Genomic DNA, 27,762 nt, shown 5'->3' on the forward strand with positions numbered 1-27,762 from the left:
AATGAGCTTTATTTCTGGCACAATTTTTTTTTTTTAAAAAAAAAAAAAACATTGACTGGACAATTGGTGATACTCCTGTACTCATACAAAACATATCTTACTTTCTACATTACCAGTAATGCAGTGTGTTTAAATTGTTTGAATAATATCAATGAAGCATTAAGAATGGTCTCTACATATCTTATTCATACTGTACAGCTTGAACTGGTTTTCAGAGGACATACTGCCCCAATACAACTCGCACAACTAGTTTAACAAGGGTGGTTTAAGTAGTGAAACATTAAACCAATATGGAGTTGGAGTAATCCAGAAAGACTATGTAGTAGTAAGTGGAGACAGCCTGCAAGAGTCAGTGATGGAGCTAATCCTAGATTTTGCTTCAATTAATAATCCTTTTCTGAACAAGAAAAAAGGCTCCTGCCGAGCTTACATTAAGCCGATACCACCTTTACTTAGGGCTTGCTCATGATTGAGATTGTGTGAACAGGAGCCTCCTTTTTTTACTGCATTTTTCCTCTTCTAAACATGACATTCTTTTTTGCTGTCCAGCCAACCTGAAACTGTCCTTTTCATCTCTGCACACTAGTAATGATTTGAGTATTTATGATGATAAACAATGTTTGTGTATCTTAAACTTGAGCCAAGTTTGATGCCCTTTCAAATCACTTACAGCTTATTTCTTTTTTTGAACACTAAAATGAATATTCATGGTTTCATCTGACTTGCGCTACATTAATATGAAGTTAAACAACTGAATATAGGAAGGAAATGAAGTCTCTTTCAAAAGGCAGCCTGGCTGGAAAGCATAATTGGTTTGTAAGATTGTCTTTCAGTGCTGCTTAGAGGGTGGTTTTAGGCATATTGCCGTGGATTATTTGAGATCTATTGCCAATATTTCATAAGTATTGGACAATTCATAAGCTGGAAGGACATGATACTTCTGGATCACCAAGCAGAAAGCAATGAACCAATACAGCAGATCAGGAATTAGTTTCCAGGAAGATATGCCCCAGACTGTTGGCTAAGCCACATTTTTTTTTTTTAAAGAGTGACTTTATAGCTCTTAGTACCCTTGCCCTGCAGGACTCTGTACAGATCAGTTTCCAAAATAACGGCAAAGTATTTGGAATTTCCTCTCCCTCCTCCAGAACCTTTACAAGTACGAAGGCTTAGGCAGTTTTTAAGGAGTGTCCTCATAAACATGTCTATGACTTTTTTCCCCCTCCCCTGAGGCTCGGGTTGTAGCAGCGCAATGCTAGAAGAAAAGTGTAAAGGACTGAAGTCATGTATGTGTCCCTTGACTGACAGGGGATCTTACTAGTGTCTGTAACTGCCTGAAAGGAGGCTGCAAAGAGGAGAGCGCCAGGCTCTTTCCAGAGACACCCAGTGGTGGGACGAGAGGCCATGGGCACAAACTGAAACACAGGAGGTTCCCTCTGAACATCAGGAATCATGTTTTCCTGTAAGGGCAGCTGAGCACTAGAAGAGGTTGCCCAGAGGGGCGGTGGAGTCTCCATCCTCAGAGATATTCAAAAGCCATCTGGACACGGTCCAGCCAGTCCGGTGGCCCTGCTCACGCAGGGGCGTTGGACTAGATGACCTCCAGCAGTGCCTCCCAACTTCAACCGTCCTGTGATTCTGTGACTCTTAAGCCAGAGGAAGTCAAGACAAGCCACCCATCTTTGAAACTTAAAACCCCACAGCCCAGACCGCATCCCTTAACATCACGTACCAAAAGCCATCTTTCGATTCCACTTTTTTTATTAAAATATCTCATGTATATTGCTCACATTAAAATACAGCAGTAGTTTAATTTTAAATATAGCCACAAGTATAGACACTCAAAAAACCCAAACCCACATCACTTTAATAAAACAAATAAATAAATCAAATTTGTTTATCAAAGTTTCAGACCATCAGGGTTAGATGATAATCATTTCAGACACACTAGAAGCCCTAAGACACTGTACTACCCTACCCATATGACACTATTTTCTTGGAACACCACGTGCAGCCTATCTACAGTACATGGACTAGAACACAGAGGCACTGGGTCTCTAACGGTGGTTATAGTTACAAACCACAGCATAGTAAGATCCTGCTTTACAGTAGCTTTTGGATAATGTCCTACACTGGAATGGCATGGCAAGGCATTTCTGGGAAAGAGTAATTTAGATAGATTTAATCTTTTGACACACAGGGGTTTGGGGTTTTTTTTTATCCAATTCTCAGCATGAGTGGATGCTTAGCCTTATCCTGCAAGTATGCAAAGCTTGAGTTGGTAATGAATTTGGTTTTGATTAGATGCCGACAACTATGCTCTAATGCAACACTGATTTTATGAAACAGTACACTTGCCTTCTGTTTTAGAAGTTATTTGGACTTTTGCATCTGGACAGTTAGAATACAGTTTAAAAAAAATCATAGCACAGAGGGACACAAGGCCTGAAGGTCAGGTATCTGGCTTGTCTTGCTTTACACAGAGACAAAAAAAGTTAGAGCAAATTGCCAGTGTTTGGAGTTTGGAAAAAAGGAAATAGGTATAGCGTTAGCACGGGCAAGACAACTGGAGGACATTTGCTCCATTTCCCCTCACCTCAAAACAAGTGAGGGGGGGAAAAAAAACAATCTACAAAGTAAATTTGCACTGCAGGATCATGAATATTTCAGATTGGATCTATATGCTTTATCTTTACTGAAAGTGTCCCAGCATGTGTGGAAAGAAGAGGACAGCAAAAAAAAAAAAAAAACCAACAAAACAAACCACCTTAATTTCTGGTTAACATAATTAAATTCAACAAAACCGCATCAATTCCCATTGTAGAGGCACGATTCATAGAAAGCTGCATTTAAAACTTCAATGAAAACAAGTAAAAACACTAGTCCAAAAATAAATAAAATGTAATTTACTGGTAAGTTATTTTGCTGGTGCAGTGCAAGGTGAGTAAGGTCATAGAAGTGCAGTATCACCTTTTTAGTATAAATACTTTCTACATAAGTCAGAAGAGCTACAAAATTAGTCTCCAAAAATAACTGTGCAACACATTGAAGACAGACAGCATGCTTATGAAACCCCAGTGTCTAAGCTACCTGTTTAAATATGGTTTACCGTTCTTTTGTCTCAGCTGCCTGAGGGAATCCTGAAGCTTGGTCAGAACCAAATTCATTTGCATCTCTCACTTCCTGTAAACAAGTGATCTGTGTTATTGATCCCAGTATTCAGTAGCAGTTCACGCCACAATGAGCCCTGATGTAATCCTTTTAGTATTGTATTAAAAGCCACAACTAGAAGAACACTTCCTAAATTGGCAACTAGATTTGAATTATTCGTGTCTGGCATTGCGTAAACATTTCTTTCAGTTCTTTTTGTTTGATTTCATTTATAGCTTCTGGTTCTGCAGGGCTCTTCTGGACCTTTGCCACAGCAAAATTAATCCCTTGAGTCAATCCTGCTTGCGTGATGTTAGCAACCTGGACCATGGAACTGCGAATTTTAGCAAAAGGAGATACAGCTCTGCTGCTGCTGCCGCCGCCGTCAGCTGGAGAAGGAGTCGTGTGGAGTCCCGTCTCAAGGTTAGCAGATACAGATCCTGGGCTTTTATGATATTTAGTGAAGTCAGTCCCACCAACAGCTAAGAGCTGAGAATTCGGCTCAGAAGACTGTACATCCAGCTTCGACGGCCTGGAAAGAATGTCTTCAATAGCTTCAGCCTTGGTTTCTGCCTTCTTAGATGTATTATTGCTGGTTTGATTGATTATGTGATGGGGCTCTTGAGAACCAGCCTCAGCCTCCAAAACATCTGACATCTTATTTTGAGCATCATGCACAAACCTCTGGCAGTACACATCAATAGGTTTAGCAAATTCCATCTCCACGCTGTCAGCAGAAGGCATGGGTATGTCTTCACAGCCAGACCGGCTAGCCTGAGAGACACTGATCTCGGACGGAACGTGAATGCTAATGTTCATGTCAGTGCTGCTTACAGACTGGGACCGGCTGCCCAGCCGTGGAGCTGAGGCAATGATACCACAGCTAGGCAGCACGTAGTCTGCCTGCCCTATGTTCTCCAGAGAGTCAGTTAGCTGGTTGTCCTCATCGGATTTAGAATTAGTCAGGAAGTCATCAGAGTGGAATGAATCATTATCTGATACTTCTGTATCAGATTCAGTATGGACTTTAGTATCTACCGCTGGATTCTCTAAAGTTTCAAGGCTACTATCTGATTTCCAAAGATTCACTTTCAAATTTGGTTTTAAAAAGTTGACTTTCACTTCAGGTTTAGTAAAGCTGCCTAACTTCCGAAGATTGCTAATGTTTACATTGGATTTGGTCTGCTTCACTTTTTGATTGAGAGATGAGAACTTGCTCAGTAAATAATTCTTGCCTTGGGCCAGGGACCCTCTGTTCTGAGACCGAATACCAATGATGTCTTCATGAGGTTTACTGCTCTTCCTGGAAGAAAAAGAAAAAATCTCTAATGTACAATCAAAGCAGTCTCATTTATAAACACCAAGTATTTACCATCTTCTGGTCTATTTCCATAATAGCGATGGACATTTTTGTTGCTAAGTTATCCTTTCCTTACATAACTGTACCCATATAAGCTAATCAAATTCAAAACAACAAAAACAAAGGAGGGTTGATACAGAATGGTAGCCAAACAAGGGGAACAGCAAGCTTCTGCAGGCATTTTCAGTTTTAGGTGAAACTGGATTTGAATCCTCTGTATTTGTAACCCTGACTTTGTGTATGCTGTACTCAGTAGCCAGATTTAGCAAATATTCAGTCTTCACTACCTGTAAAAAAGAGCAAGATTTTCTTGCTATGCTTTCTACTCAGCTAGGAAGAGAAGCTGAAATAGTAGCCCAATAATCAAATGCAGAAGAAAGTTGTTGAAATACGTGCCCTAATAGTTTCCGCTTGACAATTTGCAATTGTGCTACACAACACATTTTCTAGTAGTTCATACAGTCTGAATTGGAAGGGTCCAAAATAATGCAACAGATCGCACTTGAACGGGTAAAACATGCTAAACTTCAGGTAGCCATCCTCTCTTATTTCTACTCCATTGTCCTTTGTAAATGATTTCCTCACTGTTAACACCTCATCAATATTTGTAGATAAAGGTTACTTCTGCTTAATTATAGGCAATTGACTTATTAGAGAAAAGTACCTAAAAAATTCTAGTAAGTACTTTTAATTATCAACTATGCTTTCATGTGCCCTCTTCTCTTAATGGGCTTGCAAGACAAAAAACTTCTGTGCCATTCTGACTAACACTTAGGAGTTCAGAAGTTTAACTTCAGCCATTTCTTCCCAGCAGACCTGTAACACTATCTGGATTTGTTAAACACTCAACTGCAGTGGAATCCAAACCAGATCTACACTTCACAGGTTGTCTTCTTACTACAGAAGCAGACATTGAGTTCAGATAGGAAAAATTAAATTTGACAAACTAATCACGAACCATCCGATTTGCGGTATGTTATTTACATTTGGTAGTGTATATTGTCTATAAAGCACACATGTATAAAATAGTATTCTTGCTTATACTTTTAGATAAGCGCCTGCACAGTTGTTATTGGAAGCAGCATACGGACAAATTAACTCCTGGCACAGTAGCTAGATACAGACGTTTCTTTTAGGCATTGCATATACAACTGTTACCACGCACTGTTAGCCGCTGAGAAGAGAGCAAAAGCGTGACGCAGAAGGTTCACATCATTTAAGTACTCACCTCTCCAGCTTTTTCTCAATAATGGGCACATCTAATCCCATTGCTTGCTTTGTGATTCTCAGCATTTCTGCAATGCACTGAAGCGTGTCTGAAATTCAAGTAGCAGCATGTCAGACTCTTAAAAAAAACCTTAAGATCCCCTATTCCAAAATCTACAAAGAAATAAGTCTAATTTTAACGTAATTAAGTTTGTTTTGTTGGCTGTTTTGTTTTTTTTTTCTTTCACACTACAAAATAGTTGCACCCTACAAGTTGCAATTCTGATTTAAAGCTTACAAAATAAACTTAAAGAATAGACTCTCCTTAAGCCCTAAATACTGGGTGTAAGTGAACCACTGCCACGATTCATCATTTGTGGAAGGAAGAGAAGCAATTACATTTATTCTAATCCTTGTTGACAAAACTCAGTGCTCCTGGTAAGAAGTGATATTTTTCCCTTATTAGCATTCATTTAATTTAGTTAAACAACAAGCAAGAACATAGAGACATTGATTTCACTGAATAAATCAATGTCTTCCACTCTTTAGGAGCTAATTTTAAGTTCATTTTATCAGTTTTTTGGAGCAGTAAAGATCTGGACATGGAAATGTCTCAATTCTAGAGAGACATGTTGCTTTAAAGCCATACCTGAAACTTATTTTTCTTTGTATTAAAACAATAACATTCTAGTGTTCACACAGGAAGCCACATACAGGGGGGTTTTGTTGGTTCCCCACCCTGCAAAACTGGATTATATTAAAATTTATCCTTCTTTAGAAGTTATTCTAAGAGCAATGGAAAAGCGTTTCTTAGAGACACACTGGTATACTGAATACACTTTTAAGTATAAAATTTTTACATATGAAACAAACCTTTTCCATCTTCTTCTGGGTTGCGTACCACAGCTCTAAGAGTGTGAAAATATCCACTCATTTCTTTGTATTTGTAATGCAGCCTCATGCAAGAGAACTTGGGTTTGCCAAAGAGAGTAGGCTCAGGCCCTAAGAAATAAACCAGGAGGTTAGAAATCTTCTTTAACCAAACACTGAAAGAGACATTGCAAAGACTGTACCTAAACATATGTGTTGACAGTCTTTTTTAGCATAAAAAGCTTCATGTTTTCTTTAGAGTAGGATAGACATTTTAAATGAAGGATTTTCACAATAACTAACCAATTGATTACTTACAAAAAGCAATCAGACTCTCTGTATATGTCTATTATAATCCAGCCTGATTGTTTATTACAGATCACCCTTTCAAATAGAAGAAAAAAAAATTCTACACCTATTACCTGTGTTTTAGGGTATGCTCCTGCAAGGATTAAAAGGGAAAGCTAATATACTTTTACCAAGTGGAAGCAATCTAAGTTTCAAGATTTAGACCAAGTACTTCAACTCTTCAATGCACTGCATCATATCTATATCATTAAATGGGGGGGGACGGGTGTTTTTATAAGGTATTTGGTCTAGATGTCTCAACTATATTCTGTACATCAGGATGTATTACCGATCTCCACAATACACAAGTGAGAGAGACCTTTCCACTGAACTCTTAGAAATTGCACAGACATAGTGAAAGTTACAGTAAGGAGATGATGAAATCACTATGCATTGTGTATGGAGGGTTACACTCTATCGGGGGGGGGTCACACAAATTTCCCTCCCTCCTCTCCAACTGGAACACCTTTTTCATCTGTAAAGTCAAAGATATCACATCTTTAATACTTTCAGTGGAAAATGCTGGATTTAGCCTGCAGATGTTACATTCTTTAGTCAATAAATAAGTTAAATCAGCATAACAAGGTGATTTCATAATAGCATGTTTCTTATCAGACCTTGAGAAAGAAGAGTTTTAAAAAGCTATGAAACAGACCTAAAGTACAATTCAGAACCAGCTGCTGTATTTGGATCAAAGAAAGAGTGCATTGAATGCACAAACCTGTGATTCATTATAGAAGTTGATCAAATTGTTACTACCATTTGATAAATAATGAAATTTGTTTTGATGAATCCATGGGGTTTTTTTTAAGACTTTGAAAGAGGGAAAATTTTAGAACCCTACCAGTGACCAAAGTTTCCATTTCAAGCAGTAGCAAAAGACAGGACTGCGAGAGAACACAGACTCAACCCTGGCATCCGTTATCAGCAAGAAAGCTTATTTCTAGCTATGGTGGACTACACAGGATATACGCAATACATTGAGGCTTGCTGTATCAATATATTTGTAGGATGCTTTGATAAGTGCTCAAGCTATTGTTAAGAGCATTCAAGAAAGATACATGGTGGCTACATTCTTACCTATTTCTATTTTTTCCAGAGCTTCCAGACTTAACCTTTGGTACTGATTCACCTTGTCGATTTCATCATCATAACTAGAAAAAAGAATCAGAATTTAATGCTTCCTACTATCGTAAAACAAAGCTACTAGAAATAAAACTACACATAGCAAGAGAAAGTGGTAACTTACTAGGCCACGTAGTAGGCAGAATTAGAAAGTAACAGCAGAACATCCACGTCCTTATGAGTGGCATCAATGAGACTAAGGAAAGGGAAGAAGAAGAATGAATACAGGGGAGAAGGTTTTCTTTGCACAGCTGTAACCCATCCCCAGTGTACTTTAGGGACAACTCTTTTACAATTGAAGGCACGTTACAACAAGAGGTTTCAATTATGGTATGTTATCTTGTGTGATGCTGCTACCTCTTCACAGTCACTGAAAAACCAAGTTAGGTGAGACTTCACAAGCCAAAACATGATGTGTCATTAGACTTACCATACAATAAGTGGATCCATGTAAGCAACGCTCTCTCTCAAACCTGGAGTTACCTAGCAGCTCAAATAGGTCAGCAGCAGGTCCAAAAATAAATAGAAGACCCACAAGCTATCAAAAATGCTAACAGAGAAATGGAAAAATATCTCAGACTCAGTTAAGGTGATGAGTCTGTGCTTTGAATAGCTATCATAACATCCTGCTTTGCTATTTTTAGATGCTGCAGTTTAACTTGCAGAACATCTAACCGCTATTTTTCTTTTCCAAGTTGGTGAACTCTGAACTTGATAAGGAGACTTATCAGTGAAGTTAGAGCTTATGCTCACTACTTTTCATGAAGAGAAATCTAAGCTTTCCTACTACTGACACACTACACAAGAATTTAATCTGATCAGATATGGCTTTGAAGTCGTTACACTTTCCCTACAAAGCAATAAGGAACAACAGCTCCTCAAACAGCCCCTTCTAGAACTAAGGGTGGGCAGAAGTTCTCTTCATGGTGCCTACCACGTTTTGGCAATATTAACTGAATGCATGCATTTCCAGGTGATGTCTCAAAGGCAATTCCAGCACGCACCATTTTTATGGCACTTTGGGAAAAGCACATGTTTAGAGGACCTTTTCTTTTACAATTACAAGTATTCAGTCCCTTCAAGGACTCTTGTCATTCTACAAAACTGTCCACTTGTATTCTGTTAATACATCAGCTATCAAAATCATTTAACATCAGTAGTAATTAACAGAGATGTCATAGTAGCAGCTGATCAATTATGACTTTATTCAACAAACCTTGGATCACAGTCAATAAGTGCCCATCCTCCATGGAATTTTTCATCATCTGGTAAGAGCAGTTTCATGTAGCTCTGCAACAGCTGGCTGATCAATTCCTGATGGCTCCTCAGGTTCTCCTTGTGCAAGGCTTCATGCTCTTTCTCTTTTGTAAATATGGAGTAAAGATCCTCTGTTACAGGGATACCCTGCATCAAATCTAAATAAAATCCACAAAATATCAAACAAGAAACCAACAGTTAAAAGTGATATACAGCAACAGTCTGTTGATTACTTTGTAAATTCCTTCCAAATGTTTCACATTTGAAGATACTCTTGAAAAATGGTTAGTTATTCTTTCTGAATAGAATGTTGCCTGAAACTGAAAACTCAGTAGGTACAACACTATTTTCTCTCAGTGAAAAGCAAGAGTTAATTCACCATTTTAAGAAACACTTGCTACATAAACTTAACTTTCTCTAAAAGAGAGATGTTACAAGACAGTTAATGCTAAAATGACATTAGGAGCAAATTCTACAATGAGTTACACTGCATGTAATCCCTCTGAATTGAGTGTTGTTTGATCTCCAAATGGAGAATGACGGTTCCATACGGTGTCCACTACATAGACATGAACTTTATATACACTCAAGATGCTTTTAAGCTTCAGAAAAAAAAAAAAAAAAAATCAGTCAGAAAGATAAAGCCAACATGATTTTAATAAACTTTTCTAAATACCATAGTTCAGCTTAGTTGAAATTGTATTCTTACCAATGACTGCTTGCCTATAAGCATCCCTGAAACGATTCAAGTAGTATCTGTTTGCAGAATTAACTCCATCCTTCATTACCCCTGCCAGCTTTCTTTCACCAGTCCTTGTGAAGTCACCCTGTTACACAGAACATGCCAATCATGCACATATGCAACTTTGAAGTAGCGGTCTCAGCTCAAAAGCTTTAGCATTCTGAAATTCAGAACTGAATAGATGACAACTCAGAAGTTATGTTCAAGTAACTATTTCTTATAGAAGTTGAAAATACTGATTTTCAAGGAGCACCTACTTCTCACGGCATTGTTTGATTCTGCAGAGAATCTTATGCTTTTGATAGACTTACGATTCTATATGGTGTCCTAATGGAAAACAGTAATCTGGACATATATGCCAGCTAACCTTAAAGCAGAACTTTCAAGACATCAGTCACTGGGATGCTTGAATTCCTAAAAAAAAACCCCTTATTTTTTGGTCTTTAATGTAAAAGGAACACTACTGGAACAATGGAGAAGACTGGAACTTACTGAAAAATGGTTTTCATCTTCTCTGCTTCTGCTACCAAACAAGACAAGCATAACATACTGAAGGAAAATAGTACATATCCTCACAAGCTCAGAAACAAAAGAAAGTTTCTAGGCGACAGAAGGCTTAGAATTTGAATAAAAAGCAGTTTTGGTAGTTACACTTCATTAGAGGATTCTATTTTCAGAGACACTCTGAACATTGGCACAGAACAGTTCTAAAAGCCACACCAACTACTATGAAGAACATTTCAAGTGTGTTTCACTCTCAAATAAAAGAAATATCACAATTAAACTGAAAATAAATTTAATCCATGAACCTCAATAGTGAGTAGAGCACTCTTCAAGCAGAATGGCTGAAAATTTAGATCTATAAATCAAGTTCTGTGCTTCAGATTTAAAGTTAAAATATTCACAATCAAGACAAGCGTGTCAGGCTGTTTTTTATTATTTTTTAAAAAAGATTAATGTAATAGACTAATCAAAGTTCAGTAGAGAGATTTAAAAAGAGATTTAAGTGTTAAGCATTTCCACTGTAAAGGTTTTTCCGGTGCCAAATACCAGCAATACTAAAAATTGTTCCACCAGTGACTATACACACAGAAAGTAGCTCAAATTCTATGACTTTTCAAAGCAGCAGGAGTGCAGAGTAAGGAGTTTCATGCTTGACTTCTGATCTTGGTAGACACACTGCATTACAACTAATTAAAAAAAGTCTTTAGAAAATATAACTAATTAATATCACTCTACTACTTACATATCCTGATCTTCAGTCCTTCAGAGTATTTTTTATTTTTAAGTACTGTAACTGCTTAAAAGTACTATAACAGTGCTTAAATTTAAATAAAAGTAATGCTTAATATAGATCTTAAACTCTTAGCTCAGCTGTGCTTTGTATCCAGACGTGAAACTAACAGAATGAAGTTAAAAGTACAGCCAGCACCGCCACAGGACACCTGGACACTGAAGTCTTCTCCAATTCACACTAAGTGTGATACAAAATATTCTTCTATTGAAAGACCTCACATCTCTTCAAGACAAAAACATGCAGAATATTTGGCTAACTGTTACATATACAAGAGTTCTCCATTGGACATAAACCCTGTAACATAACATACTAGTCATCAGAACAGATAACACTCTTCACCCTTTACCTTTAAGGCTGCTGTGCCAGCATACTGCCGGCTTATGGCATCTCCATTGTTCGCCCATATTATCTGGTAGATTCTATTGCATTTTACTGGCAAAGGCTGTTCTGGTGGCATCACACCCAGTTTTTTGAGCTGGAATTTGACATACACATTAATATAAGGTTCAAGATGAAAATCATTCCCAATATCAGAGCTTGATAAAAGAAAATGGGAACACTTGGCAAGCATTTAATTGTTAAATTTTATATGATCTGAAAAAGGAACCCATTCTGCTAATTTATCAGATTAAATTAACTGTTAGCAATGAATCACTAATTCATTGTTAAACATCATATCACTGGACACAGTAGTAAAATATTAATTATGGATGTAGGAGTCAATCTTCAAAAAAATTAGCTGAAGGAAAACAAGTTACTCTAGACTACTCAAGATATAGGAAATGTTTCTATTTTCTATAGAGAACTATCAAAAGAACAGACATCACAGAACTCTAACGTGGATAAACAAGTTAATGTCTTCTATTGCAAAGGCATTCGTGACCTCAAAGGTCTGAAAATAAAGAAATGGAATCTCTTTCCAGTTACAAGAAAAAGCACACCAGATTCTTAATCTTTTGCTTCTAGACACAAAAGCAAATGTAGTGGCTCCATCTTCAAACTTACTCCTCCCCCAAAATAAAACCTTAAAACAACTTCATATGTTGTGTTTATTATTAATCCTTGCGCATTTTGGACAGTTACTGTTTAACACTGATACTGAAAGCAAGATATCTTACTCTTCAGAACAACCAGTACTTAAGTTGTCCCAAGATAAGTCTCGGGTACAATACAAACTTCAGTCTTTTTATACACACTAAATGGGTAAAGCAGCACATACGTAACTGCAATGCAGTCACTAAACGTTAGGCCAACTGCAGGGATAACTTGGACTAAGTCATAGGCAAACCTCAATTTACAACCAATAAAAAACACGCTTAAGCACTCTTTGCAGGTTAGATGAAAATTGACACAAGTCTGTTCATTGACTTTGAAAGCCCTATCAAGTTTCCAGCTGAGAGAAAACAAGTCCTATGGTTCCAAGGAAGTGCAAAGGTAAGGTACATGTAACTCTCAGTCTTCCACTTTATGTCAGTCACCCTCCAATGCTTAGGGCATTTCTCAGTTATGAAGTGGTTCCGGAGTACTTCAGCTATAATACAAGAATGACGTAGCACATCACAAGCTAATACTACAGCAATGATTACTGAAGTCCTCTTCACAACAATCTGTGTAACTCTTGATTTTGAAAGACTGCCTCTGAACTCACAGTTAACATATATTGAAATCCTATTCTAAAATAACAGCTGTGGGATTGCTGGTCCCACCCCTCGTCCCCAATACCCTTTCTACATCAGGAGTTCATAAAAGCAGATGACAAACAGGAACTGCCAGATACAATGGTTAGAGCCATTCATTCTTCATCCTAATGGAGGACCCACTTCATCTTTCATCCTTCACTCTAAGCATAGTCAGGTTTGTTCATTTTGGGCTGGGCTGTAACTGAGGTTTCAAAGTTTCAGTTACAATAGTATTAAGTCCTCACAAGGGAAGACAATCATCACTGAGCTTCTATATCAAACAGCAAATGGGGGGCAGGGCAAAGAGGAGGAAGACTAAAGGAAGGACTCTCAGTCTGCTTGGAAATGCCTTCTCTATACAGGGAGAACTGTTCCAGAGCAGAGTAGTCACAGCCATCTGGGATATTTACATCATTCATTAATTATTCCTCTACACACAGAAGAGACCTAATCGCCCTACCTGCTGCACCACAGTATTTCACTTCAAAGTGGCTAAAATAACATCCAACTTCTAGCTAGATTTTAGTCCTTTAACATCTCATTTGGGGGAGGGATTTATTGGAGGGGGGGTGTTTTGTTTTTAAACTTTGTATGACTGCATAATTTAAATTAAAATGACTAAATCAAAACAAGAGAATCCTCTCCAAGATGTGGACAGTCATCTCCTCTCTGAAGAAGCACACTAGGCATCACTGTTTTGGAATGATTTCAAGTTGTTTCAGTTGTACACATTACTTTCAGCTTCATAGCTCTCCAAGTAGTTTGCAAAGATCCTTTTCAGTAGAGGTTAGTTTAGCATTTTTCAAAACACACAGATTCCCCTGTGAATAACAATTAAGTTCTGAGGTACTCAGTACTTGAAAAAGCACATTATTTATACATGCCTGCTGTTCCATGACCACTCTTGCAATAGCAGCCTGCACAACATTGGTACGATCCAGACAGTCCATGCAGTTAACTCGAAAAATTCCTTCCTGTTTACAAATCACACCAGCTTGGTCAACCCTTTCAACAGAAAAATAGAGCAAAAGCATACTGAGACACTTGAAATCCAGTGTAATTTATCAGCTTCTACAAACAGTAGAAAATTTTACACATGGAACACTATTTCTAGTTGCACTCACCACCCCAGCCACACCCCACTCAGAATTAACCACTCTTGTTCCCAACTACCCTCTTTAGTCTAGGCTAGATATTCAACATACATCCTATTGGGGCCATAAACTTGATGTGTAATCAGATGTTGAATTCAATTCATACATACGTAATATCAGCTTTCAAGACAAAAGGCATTTAATTTCAAAAACATAGAAGCCAACAATAATGACAGCAACATCTCACACAATACATTGAACAATATACAGTAATTGATTGAAGACTGCAGCCACACTCATTACCAAAATGCATGAGCTTTAATCAGTACAAACTAGAGGTCAAACATGCCTACTGTTTTCGATAGTAAGGTTGGCATTCTAGGGTTTGTGGGTCAAATACAAGTGTTTCACATTAAATGCAGTAAGCCTCATGCAGAAAACAAGCATCTGAGAATTTTTGCTGTTACGTGTGTAGAACACCAGTACTTCAGAACACAAAAACTCTGACACACAAGCTGAGCACCAGGAGAGGAATATAAAACATACTGGTTATGACAAAATCAAGGCCTCTGAATATGTACTGTTTTATTTTTTTCTACAAGTATTTCATACTAGTCTAAAACCAGTTAAGTACCTACCAGCACCACTTCATGTCAAGAATAATATCATGAATGGCATCAGTCAGTGTTTGAACATTTTCAAACTTCATTCCTCGGCTAAAATACAGAATTTCACAGAAGTTAGTTTGAACTAGAGTAGTGATTTTTCTTTACTTAATAATTTTATATTATTTGTAATGTTAACAAAGATAGTGTTTTGGCTAAGTGGGAGAGACAGACATTCTCTCCTGCAATTAAATTTAAATAGCAGCCAACATTCAGAACTATTTAAGTACAGTTCAATACCTAAATTCAAGGCAACAGATTCAGATCTTTAAATTCTCAAGAATTTGCATTCTTGAATGCTGCTTCCATAAGGAAGAACAAGTGTGCAGCTATTCAGACATGTGCAGCATTCTGTTCCCATTTTAGGCACAGTCTCAACAAAAGTAACCACTGATTTGAACTTGGGATGGCCTACCCTGCTTTACCAGTGATCCTACAAAAAAACCACCTACAGACATATCATCCCCTCCTCCCCCACCCCACCAGGTTGTTTTCAGCATTGTTCTCTATTCACTCATGCTCACAGTGCAAAAAGAAACAGTCCTGGTCACTACAGCAGTTCTTACGAGAAAAGCAAGCAAACAAAAATGAAAGCCCGTTTAAACAAAAGAGTGAGTATCAAATCAATCCAGGATGTCAACGCTCCTACAGAAAAGAAGTCTCAAAGGCCATTACTATTTTGAGGGGGTTTTACCTTTTTCCTCCCCCTCTCAGACAGTATCTACTAATGACACACTTAGTCAGTAAAGCTTTCCCAGGCCAGATGCAATCCCTAGATTAAGTTAGGAAATGAAGATTACAACAGTTTTTAGACCCCATATTTGTACACAAATACACTCTGCTTGAGGAAAGCATGAGAAATACATGCCTGTGTGACAGACCACATGCTTGGGCATGTGAACACTGCACTAGACCATGTCAGCATCAGAGCAGAGTCATGAAAACAACAACTATTTATACTGGATTAAAATAAAATCCAGTGTATTTTATAATGGAAAGACAGCATCAGGGCCTGAAAGAACCCATCGTATGTTTATAGAAACAAGAAGAATGGCTTGTAGTAAAGAATTAAGAGCAGAATGCTACACTTTGAAAAGCAGGTCAGCCACAGCTTTACATTCATAGCATGTTTAAGGAAACTCTCTTGCTTAAAATGCATAACAACTTCTAAGCTTTGCCTGATAAATAACTGCATATTTAACAGGTCAGGGACACAAGATCAACAAACAGCAGTGCTTGGTTACCCAAACTTGAACTTTTATAGTGCTTTAGTTTACAAAATTTATTCTTCCTATTTAAAAGTGTTTCATGCAGAAGTAGAAATAATGGCTTTTCTCCTCCCTTCTACTCTACTTTCATGCTAGTAAAAAAAGATGCAAAGTGACATTTTTAAAAGGTTTCTTACCAGTGCTCATGGAAGTCAAATGAAACGTAAGTGAGATTTGCATTGTTGTACAGAAGAACTTGTTTAAGGTAAGCATCTCCAATAATCTTCTCTCTGCCTGTCTGATCCACCAAATTAATAATAACCTGTTCAAAAGTTTAATTATTTAACACTTGTCATCTGCTACATGACTTGCTTAGATATATACCATGGAATAACAAATAGCTCAAGAGTTAAAAGACTTTTAGGTAACCTTGCTGAAGTTACAATCTTCGCTAGATTGTACACAAGATCAAATAAGCGCCAACAGTTACCTGCCTACCTGAATTTTAATACAGAAAAGCTATGAATTCACGGGACAGGTACGCAAAAGTGGGGCTTACACATTTCTGTAAATTATTGCTGTTTTTTAGAGGTTACTTACAAGGATACTTGAAAAATTTAGTAAAATTCATTTATTTACCACCCTTCCAATTGTCAATGAGCTTCTAAAAAACCACAACCCATATCATCAACAAGAAAAACAAACTAAAAACATTGACTTTCACCTGCTGCATTTTCATAAGATGACTATTTTATCATGTAGCACTCACCTGCTTTTTGTAATTTTTCAGCTGTTCTTCAAAATGTGCACGAAAACAGGACACCGTTTCATTTTCACCTACAAGGCAGAGCAGAGTTAGACAGAAACAGCCTGCTCAGCAACAAGTCCTGTTTGAAGCACTAAATCATGCCCAAATCTGTACTCTAAAAAACCAAGATGGCTTCGCTTAAAGTACTTAGACACACAACATAACACATTGTACAGAATTACTTTTAAAGGTCTTTCATCAATTTACTCAACTTCAACATAGTTGTTCTACTACTATAGTGTACAGGAAACAAATTTTTGTGCAGAGCAGATTGGACAAAAATTTAACTTTTAATAAGCCTGTTTAATCCTTCCACATGTGCACCACACGCCCACATAAACACCTCTTCCAAAAGAAGAGTGCTTATATTTGTTTTGCATCTTTTCAAAAAGCAAACTGAAGTACAAGAAAGGTTTGCAAATTGCAAAGGGGGACATGCAGGACAGGGGATAATACTGAAAGTGTTATCCAGTTCTCCTAGAGGACAAAACTACTTGTAACTAAAAACCAAAAATGCTATCCAGTTGATTCAAGGCACCACTGATTCCTCAAAGTCTCAATTCCTACCTGTAAATATATCAAATTAAATGCAATTCCTCAATATTTTTTTGAAACTAATCCTATTAGAAAAGAAAAAAAAGAAGAAAGACGAACAAAAAAGAACTACTCAGCGCTACAAACAGATGTCACAGCACAAGCTTTCAACTGGAACTAATCAATTATTGCTTCCAAATGTCCGGGGGTGGGGATTGGAAGGTTTTTATTTTTTATTTTCCTCACTTTATGAATTTATTTAAATTTCCATTTCCACGATGTGGCAACAAGTCATCCCTCTCCAGTAATCTCCAGGTTATTTGGTATAAAATCACAAGAAACTCAAATGTGATGCATCTTCCTTAAGTTTGCAATGATAGTAACTGCTTGTCAATTTAAAATTATATGCTTTGCCCAAGTTCCTAAGCAAGCTCAAAGGCCCATTTTACTAGGTCTTACTCAAAACACGGGGAAAAATAGTCCTTTAACTTTCCAACATCACAGCCCCCTCTGAAAGAGCAGATTTTTTTTTTCTTTTCAGCCCTAAACATAGTCTTCAACGGCAGAAGACCAGACCTGCTAATGCTAGAAGAGAATGTGAATCCAACACACAAGTTGGACTTGCAGAAGTACATACTTATGATCTAGGGTGCCAGTTAACCCAATCCGGTGGCAGTCTGATTATACAAGATCATGACCATACTAGCCTTCTTCTGAGAAAAGTTTCTCCTTTACAATGCTAAACCTAGAGAAGATTCTCTTGACCTCTATCTTTTAAGAAAGTTCAGGCTATGAATACCTAGTGCAGACAAGCATCCAGATTTGCTTGTCTCATCAACATTCTTACATGTTTTGGCTTTTGCATTATCTTTGAGTGGAAAAAGAAGCAATTTATATCTGACAAAGCCCACTAGATAGTACTTAATTTCAGAGAAGACAAAAGCATACTACAAAACCGGTGTTATATGAAACGCCTGTTTTTCCACATTGAAACAGCAGTTCTTAATGCAGAAGGAACCTCAGCATAAGTTAACTTTGTGGACAAAGATACTTGTAAGACATCAATGTCTAAGCAGATTCTCACAAGAGAAAGCCAAATTGTCTCCCTTCCCAACCCAGAAAACACTGCAACAAATAAGACTAGGCATAAGACAGGTACTTCTTTAAATACTGAAATTCAAGACCTGTTGGAATTTACAATGTACAAGAAGTCAGAGCTCTGCATATTTGCAATTAGAGTAGGAGTTAACTGGAGTCAAGTCATTACTGTTATCCCTGGCTTCTAGAAACTGCCACTGAAAGACTAGTGGTAAAGCAACACTCCAATGAACCTATTTCTAAGGGAACTCTGATCTTTAGGTATTCCACTCAAATACTTACTCTTGTCCAGTCGGGGCCGTGGGTTATATCTATATCCAACTTGGCTCCAGAAAACAGGCACAGAGCCTCTTGTTTGTATAAATGAAAGAGTATGATTATGAACATGAATCAGTTGCTCTGTCTCAACATAATTTGCCACATTTCCATTTTTATCAACACCTCTTCGCTTATACCGCATTCCTAGGAGGAATGAAAATGATCAATTCATATTCAAGTATTAGTCTTAAACACTGATAACATTTGTTACTGTTTTTGACAATGGTAACACAAGAAGAGAGTTCTAGCCAAAATCCATGATCAATGGTAAAAGTCACTCCTATCCTAGTCTAATCCCCGAGAGTTATGTGGACTATATGGATACAGTTTATTTACTGATATACTACGAGCAGCGGAAAGTTGACAGGGCAAGGCAGTCTACTGGCACTGTAAGTCACAGATCTATCCAGTCCTCCCCTAAAGGATACATTACTTCCTGTTCTGTTACATTTAGCAGAAAGTTTTACTTTAGTGCTTGGCATTTTCCATGAACCTAAAGGCCACTTTTACTGACAGATGCTCCGCTTCTCACAATAAGAGATCCCACAAGCAGCCCAAGAAGATTTGCGTGTTCCACAAAACAGAAGACTTCCCCTGCTTGTTTTAACTTGTATAACTAATTCTGCACATCAAGAATAGATACTGCTCTTCCGACTACACAGTTTTTTGCCTAGCCATCTCTGATCTGATCATTAAACAGAACAGATAAGTGTCTGCATATGGAGATTTGCCTATCCTTTACACAAAGGTGAGTACCTCACTATTTCAGAAAGCATGCAGGTGGTTGTAAGGGATGGGGAAGGAATAAGTAAAAAGGGTTGGAGAAAGATTCAAGGCCATGGTTTGTAGTATGGAAATTCAGTTCCACAGAATCGGAACAACTCTGTTCAAAGTCCTGAAGTAGCACAGGACCAAACTTTTGAACTGAAACTCAACAGCACTACCTAAGGACTATGGGAGAGAAGGGAAGAGGTTAGAAATAGGGCAGTGAAAGGAATTTAAAATACCTGTCATAGGGACCTTTATAGGGTCACAAAATGCCAAAGCAGTATGCCACAGCCTTTAATCAGACATGGGCTTTTAGACTAAAGCATCAGACACCCTTTACTTATGTCCTGCCATGAATAGTGGCTTTTACACCAAAACTCAAACTAAATCATTGCACAGGAAACTTCAGCTCCCTCACTTTTGATATCGACACTAGGCTCTTACTCTCTTAAAGGAAGACAGCTGCTCTTAAGCTTATCTCATGATACCTTTCCTTAAGGTCTTGGCCATATTGATAATTTAGTGCAGTGGTTTGTTTTGGTTTTTTTTTTTTTATCACAAACAAGCTGCCTCACAAATAAAGAATCAGTGTATTTAGCATAGAAGTATCTTAGGCTTTCAGATCAGTGTTTCCTCTGTTTTTCTGTGGGTTTTGTTTTTTTTTTTAACTACGTACTTCAGAAATGAAAACATTTTGAACTCTTGGCTAAAATTATGTGTTACAGAATGAATTAAATACACAATCCTATAATTATTCTTCAAAATATTGCATCAATTTACTAAAACAATCTTTTTGTGTCAAGGGAGAAAGCTCTATGCAGTTTATGCTGTGGACTAGCAATCAGGTGAGCATAGTGTCATTAATAGTAAGAGGGAATCAATAAGAAATTTGCCCTCTGTGATTCAGTTTCTGTATCTGTAAGAATTTAGTATAAATAAGGCATACTGCAAACTAGGTACTACCCTGAACCCTCAAGTATTTACTCTGAGTTGTTCTGACAAATAATTTTCCCTGGGAACTGAATTAAATGCATTGAAGTGAGCTGTGGTACAAAGAACAGTCCCATATCAGGGTAAGCTCACCAGGTTTTTTCTTGGTTTTTTGACATGTTAAAAACCTGACGGTATAGGAAAGGAGTGGGACACGGTGGAGAATATCTTAAATCTGATAGACTGAAAAGGCTTAGAGTTGAACAGGACCTACTAAAGTGTAAAGTGATTCAATCTTTCTGTCTGTGCTCCTAAGGACAGGGAATAATTTCTGTTTGCCTTGCTACTATTAGAATAAGTCAAATAAGGTGCAAGACCAAAGCACGGCTCTTATTTCACACTTTAGCCCTACATAAACATCTCCTGGGACGCAGGCACACACACACACATGTGCCTTTTCAAGCTTCTATTCACCTGCTGTCAAAGCCCTCAAAGGAAGCCCTTTGAAAATTTAACTCCCACCCACGTCTACTGAAATATATCAGGACAGAACCGCATGCAAGGTCCTAATCAAGGTGTTCTTTGCAAAGATGGAACTTTATCTCAGAACTGTGACCTCCAAAGATGCATTCAGTGCTCAGGAGGAGACCAGTGAAGCTCACTTAGTAACCACTCTAAGTAACAGCTATGTAGTACTGTATGCACTACAGCCTTTTCTTTTCCCCTGTGAGCAGGAAAGGCTGTAGCACATACTTTGACAAGAGCTGACCATCTGCTGAACAACACAGCACTCAAGTTTTATCTTCTGCATCCCTCTCCAGTGTTCAGGAACAGTCCCAATACCTTGAACTATTTGCCTACCAGCTCTGTGCCGACTCCGGCGTGAAATAAGTGCCACCAGAAATGTTGGATGAATGTCATCTACACAAGTTGATTCCTGAGGAGGAGTTTCAGGACTGCTCTTATCATCATCAGAAGATTCACTATAGTTTACTACAAGTTCTTCAATTTGCACAAATCCTTGTATGATGGGTATAATCCAGAAGTCCACTTCAGCATTCTGAAGGTTACAAAAAACATTTACATTCCTGTTGGTTCTACATTACCTACAATTATTTCTGCTATTTCTCACGTTTATAAACAGTTGCTTCACATGATTTTCATGTTTTAAGAAATTTTTGCCACATCCTTGTCTTACTTCTGTAAGAGGTACCAGCATTTTTCCTCCATTAGTCGTAGGGCTTTTAAATCAGGAGGAAGAAAGAGAAAGCAACTTAAGATTTTTCTGTGGAGATGAAGCAAGCTGAATCAAGGCAAGACAAGGCAAAGAGTCCTCCTCTATTCCCAGCTATCTAGGGACAGAAGAAAACCCTACAATATTTAAAAGCTTCTTTTCCAGTTTCCCCAAAGGGAGTTTTCAATACAACCTTACATCTGATGTTTAAGCACATTAAAAGCTTAAAGTAGTAACTCTCCTTGTCTTTGACATGAGTAGTCAGTTCAGATACAGCAGGAAACATAGGTAATTTATTACCTAGTTTCTGCTTTAAGGTAGTTTTACAACCTCTGCGTGGACATACAGTATATTACATTTATATAGGTAGATAGATAAAAACTTAAAAGTGTAATGTTGTTAGCCTGTTTTCAGCAAAACATATTAGCATAAGCTTTATATGGGCCAACTTTGTACCCAAGCCAACTGGTTCAGGACTCTGCACATTAGTGCTTTGTCACCCTAAAACCTCAATTTCTTAAAGAGAATTGAGATCTGAATTCCCTACTAATTCAAGGTTATCCATTTATATCTTACAACATGAAAAATACAACTAAACTCCTGCATTATACACAACTTTCCACAGAGCATCCAGGTTTACCCTGCTCTGACTCCATAACCATTAGAGTATGTAAAATTATTAATGAAAGAGAGATGCAGGGCATAAGGTAAGATGTCTGCTGTCATCTTTAAAAGAACCTAAGACTTAGTCTAAACTGGCATATAGTAGTTAGTAACTCAGTCCTTTATCTACAAGGTTAATTTAAAAAGAAGTGAGATCATATATTGAAGAGAAAGAGTGGTTGTTCTATGTTTCTTTATGTGCTTATTAGCCAGGAAAATGCTTTATCTACTCTGAACAGCTGTTCAGAACAACTTGTTCTACACTATTGTTACGTTGATCAGCTACTCTGTTCAAGGAGAAAAACAGTATTCTCCACTTAGGAAAACAAAAATCTTGTCTCAAGAAGACTTTGGAATTTAGAGTTTCTTTCTTTTCTGGCTCCTCCTCCTCCTCAAGTTCAGCTCTGTCCAGGGATAATCCATTTCACAGATGAATACATCTTAAGTTTACCTTCAGAAATCAGCACAAACATATCACACATCAAGTTATTCTGCATTGCTTTATTGTAATAAAATTTTAAATTCAGTTGATGTTCATTCATTAGCAATGATCACAGGCTAACTAGAAGGCTGCCGGAAGGCTGGCTGGAGAAAGAAGGTAATGCCAGCTGCTCAGCTTCAGAACGCACAGCCCTGATCTTGACCTGTTTGCCAAGCAGGTTTTTAAGTAAACTTGTATGAGGCCTTAAGTAAACATTTCAACTAAAACTAACGAATGGTTCTCATAATACACGTTATTGTTAGAAATAAGACTCACATCAATGCTGATGAGATCTTCAATCATGTGCTTGTTCCAAAAGAATCTGTCATCTACCTGTGTAAAACAAGAAGGGCAGTTTTTGCAATATTTTAATTAAGGTTTGGCAATATCTTTGGTAAAGACATTAATGTTATTCACTACAGCTGTGCACAGAAGTCTAGTGTTCACTGCTTTTGAATATAACAGTTCAGTTCAAGACATGCTGCTGGAGACCTTTGTTTCATTTCCTTGCACTGAAGCTGCTTACAGGGCAAGATCTCAGTTGCTGTAGATTATAGCAGCAGAGAATGCGACCAGTCAAGTTTGGACCACATACATTATTGAACAGCACATCTCCCAAAAGGAAAAAAAACAACTTACTTTTCGCCACAGTGGTAAGTTAGTTTTCTCACACGCACTCTGCCTCTGCACAGAATTTGTTAGGTCATAGGTCAGGCTATAGTAAAAGGAGTCTGAATCCATGAACATTTTGAACAACTCCTCCAATAATCTCTTCTCCAGCTTCTCTTTCTCTTTGCTTTCTTTAATCTGAAAAAAAAAGTAATGGCTTGCTTTTTCAATCAAAGAGAAAGACATAAGACTCCAGCCATATTTGCTAAATGCCATTTCTAACCTTGTAGGACACACATTTTCCCATTGAGGAGCAGGGTGTTAAAATTCCTAGCAGAGATAAACACAAGGGACAGCATCTTCAGAAATATCATACTATTACTTTTAGCAGTAAGACTCTGAAACTTTTGGAGCTTCCATTCAACTAGTATGTTTCAGTCTCAAGAGTTTCTACGAAATATTGCATCTACCTGTTCTAATTTTAAGAAATATTGTTTGGACTTTCTAATCCAAGCCATTATTGTGTTAAAAGCATTTTGATAAGATTGTATGATGTTCTCTGAGGAACTGTGCACCCAATTTTGTCTCCTATTCTAAGAGAGATGCTTACGCAGAGCAATTTGTAGAAGTTTAGAATCCCACTAGAAGCTAGTCCTGGTAAGAAGACACTCTACTAGTAATTATGCCAAAATTGTATAATTACAAAATGAGAAATCATAGAAGAGCCACAGTTAAATAATCAAAAATTAAACTGAACTTCAAGACAGAGTAGCTGCACATTCTGCAGTTTTGCACTAGTTTTTTAGGTCTTAGTACTCCATCTTATCATCCACCACAACCTTTGAATTATCAACTAAACATTTTGAAAAAAACAAGAAAACGGTAGAAAGCTTTACCTTCTTTTTATTTGGAGCAGAAACATTTGATTTAATTTGAGTAAGAGTCTTCAGCAGAAATTTCGTGTCATCTGGGGACTGTGTAATCTTCTCCGGCTTGTTTATCCCAAAATGGTGCTTTTTGCAAAGCTAAATAATGATATTGAATTAAATCCAATACTTAAATACTCTTTAAAAAGTTCAAGGAAATTTTAATTAAAGTCTACAAAAGCAAGACTGCAATGTTCACAGACCTAGGGGAGACACTCTGAAATACAGGGGGAACATGCAGGTTTCCATCTATAGCATAATTCTCTCTCTTTTTTTATAAAAGGCATTTTTTCCTGTGATTGTGAGAATGTCTGCCTCAATTTGACATGACTTGAGTATCCAGACCACCTCAACTTCCCACCCAAATTACAGCGTAAATTAGTATTACTCAATTCTATTGGCTTTCCTTTATCCATTCTCTTTTGGAGAAAATTCTGCAACATTTAAAGTAAGAGTTTCCCTTGAAGCCAAGTTATAGAATTAAGATTCCAAAACAGGATGGAAGCAAGAGCATCCATTAAAAAAAAAAAAAAAAATATATATATATATACTCTCTCCTGATTCAAAGGGCAAAGATATGACAGCTTCTTCCCCAAAAAACACACACATAAAGCCCTATCTTCGAGATATTCGGAGATGACCTCATGAATAAGAGAGCTGAAGTACTTGGGAGAGGGCACTGCAAATCGGAGTTCTTGTACAGGTTTCTAGGCACAGAAGCACCTAGTGGATGCGGTACGTTCTTGCCTACACAACTAAGAACAGGAAAGTGTTGTATCTAGATTTCAAGTCACATTCTTGTATCCCAGACCCTGGGAGGTTCTAATGCCCAAACTCTGAAGCAGTACTTCAGCAGCTCTTCATGCTCCTAGAGTTCCACCAAAGCTTTGGAGATTCCATGTTACTCTTTCGCTCTTCAGGGAAGGATTCTCATGCTGTCATACAGGCATGATAGAGACTATCACAAGTCATCCTGTCCCCCTGTCATCATCCCCCCCGGCCACACACACTCAAAAAAGAAGCCTGAAGACAGAATTGTTCTCCCAACAGTCTACTAACCACAGTGTACATCATCTTAGAGTACTAGGATTTACTGAACGTCCTACCATCCTAGTTATTAAGAGGTAATCAGGAAAGCTTTCTTTTTTAAGCAAAAAACCAAAAGGTTCCTGTCCTAGTCTACAGCTTTGTCCCTTTAGATGATTCCAGTGGATTGAGTTCTATCCTCAAATGATCTGTTGCTCAATTACACTAATAAAATCTTGTTCTTGTGTGGTATTTTCAAGGGTCTTTATGAAATTTGGGTATAATTTTATTGTAATTTCCCTCCCTAGCAGAACTTGTGATTTCTATTTAAAAAATAAAAACTTTTAATCAAAAAACAGTATTTAAAGAGCTCAAAATGTTTAATATGTCTGCATATACCAGGAAAAAGAGATAAGAGGCATCTATTTAACTATTATATTTCACATTTAAATTTCACTGCAACAGAAGAGGGAAAGTCAGAATTCATTGAAGATAGTCATACCTCTAATTCCAGATCCTGAGGTTCTGTTTCAGAAAGTGGAATCACTGCGATCTTTGTTATTTTGCAAACATCATGGTCTCCTGGAAGTTTGCCAATCAATGCTTTCTGACGAATTAAAAGTAGCCACCACGGTAAATCTGGAAAAAGATTAGTAGATGCTTTGATTTGTCTGTCAGGCATTTACTTTGATTAGTCTGCCAGAAGCTTCTCCCCAGTGTAAAACCCCTGCCAGGAACCATTTGGCTAGAAGATTCCAGTGAATGATGATTCACTATTGCTATATTTTGTTATTATGCATTGCAATAAAAAAACCACTCTAAAAACGAATACTTATTCCATCTCTAATATAATAAGGATATTAACTATTTCATAGACTTACCCATTAGAAGTTACCACTGCTTCATCTATAGCAATTAGGCAATCTCTAGGATGATGCACATTCCCACCAACGTCACTAATGACAGTACAATTTGAAAAGAATAACTGGAGCTCAACAGACAGCAAGATAAGATTTTCCCTTTGTACCTTCTGTTGTGTATAAAACAGCAAACAAGACAGACATGGGTAACATCTGATTACAAGATTCATGAGTTAAGACATCTGGTGAGCAAACACAGACTGCATCATAAAGCAACTCATGTATGTTTAAAGCTTCACAATATCATTCCTGAAGTATATGCACCTAAGTGGTGTAGAAATTAATGAGCCAAAGATTAATGAAGATATCAGTAACAGGTGCATTCCATACACATACTCAATCTACAACATTTGCAATTATAGCTTCAACACTTTAAAGAGACAAGGAAACAGAACAAAAGTTCCCACTGACTGCTGAATAATGCCTGGACATTAACTTCCTAGATTTTAGTCCCTTGGTTAGATCAGTAGCATGCTAGTAGTATGCTGGGCTTTTATCAGTCAACAGTGAAAGTTCTGTTAACAGAGATGGAAAAGGCACAGAAAATCTTAGACACACAGACATACACTCACTATTTCTCCCAACTGAGAAGCAACCGACTGAGTTTAACTGAAGAGGTCATACACAGACACTAAAAGTCTGCTATGGTAGACTTAAATATGCTTACACAGTTGTGACAGTAGATTGTGTCATGTATTATGCCTTTGAATACAATATATAGCTTTTGAAAAAAATCTATTTACAGGTTTTATAGCAAATACAAAGTCTGTTTTCCTTGCTCAGTAAATTCTAAACAGTATTTTATCCTCTGAGTGCTTAAGAAAAACCCAGGATAATGTGTTTTAAGGCATAGGACACCAAGAATTGTTCTCTTTCCCAGATTTTCCGATATCCTCTCAGCATAGAATTAAAGCTCTATCAAAGTTGTAAGCATCTTTCCAATAACTGCAATAAAAAACCTTGAACACTTCAACCCAAATCTGAGAAGTTAGGCATAAGCAGCAGTTTCTTCTATCTAAAGAAAAGGAATAATCATTGTAATAGACTACCGTGCATTATGACACTCCACTCCTTATTTTGATTCCATATTACTATCTTTAGAAAAGAGATGTGCTTATGTTGGGTACTAAGAAGCCTTTAAAAATTACAGATCCTCATAATTACAAAGGCGCTATGAGAACCAGAGGCTGCCCCCCAAAAAGGGAGGAGGGGAAGGGGAATGAAGACATGTACCACTTCTTTAATGCATGTGATCTTCTAAAGGGAGTCCTGCACTACTTCCCGAACACAGCATCGGAATCATAATCTCTATAGGATCAGAGACAAGTCAGGTCGGAAGGGATCTCAGGATGTCACCCTGCTCAAGCAGGGTGAGCTCTGAGGTTGGACCAGGTTACTCAAAGCCGTGACATAAGCATAGTCTCCTAAAAACTGGTCAAAGGATAA

The 27,762-nt window shown here is 37.6% G+C and overlaps 1 protein-coding gene across 1 annotated transcript in view; it reads right to left on the reverse strand.

The window, feature by feature from the left end:
- Window positions 1–1,749: 1,749 nt before the first annotated feature.
- INPP5F (inositol polyphosphate-5-phosphatase F) overlaps window positions 1,750–27,762 on the reverse strand; it is a 47,424-nt gene continuing 21,411 nt past the window's right edge. The window contains exons 3-20 of the mRNA XM_050899281.1: window positions 25,899–26,035; window positions 24,341–24,469; window positions 23,475–23,642; window positions 23,112–23,168; window positions 21,319–21,517; window positions 18,724–18,903; window positions 16,771–16,838; window positions 16,199–16,323; window positions 14,767–14,844; window positions 13,919–14,039; window positions 11,702–11,830; window positions 10,026–10,143; window positions 9,276–9,474; window positions 8,184–8,255; window positions 8,015–8,088; window positions 6,590–6,718; window positions 5,739–5,826; window positions 1,750–4,453 (exon numbers count right to left, since the gene is read on the reverse strand). Coding sequence (XP_050755238.1) covers window positions 3,313–4,453; window positions 5,739–5,826; window positions 6,590–6,718; window positions 8,015–8,088; window positions 8,184–8,255; window positions 9,276–9,474; window positions 10,026–10,143; window positions 11,702–11,830; window positions 13,919–14,039; window positions 14,767–14,844; window positions 16,199–16,323; window positions 16,771–16,838; window positions 18,724–18,903; window positions 21,319–21,517; window positions 23,112–23,168; window positions 23,475–23,642; window positions 24,341–24,469; window positions 25,899–26,035 — 3,212 coding nt within the window. The 3' untranslated portion in view covers window positions 1,750–3,312. The remainder of the gene's footprint in view (window positions 4,454–5,738; window positions 5,827–6,589; window positions 6,719–8,014; window positions 8,089–8,183; window positions 8,256–9,275; window positions 9,475–10,025; window positions 10,144–11,701; window positions 11,831–13,918; window positions 14,040–14,766; window positions 14,845–16,198; window positions 16,324–16,770; window positions 16,839–18,723; window positions 18,904–21,318; window positions 21,518–23,111; window positions 23,169–23,474; window positions 23,643–24,340; window positions 24,470–25,898; window positions 26,036–27,762) is intronic.

This window comes from Gymnogyps californianus, chromosome 6 (genome assembly GCF_018139145.2).
Source record: "Gymnogyps californianus isolate 813 chromosome 6, ASM1813914v2, whole genome shotgun sequence".
Taxonomy (NCBI): Eukaryota; Metazoa; Chordata; class Aves; order Accipitriformes; family Cathartidae; genus Gymnogyps; species Gymnogyps californianus.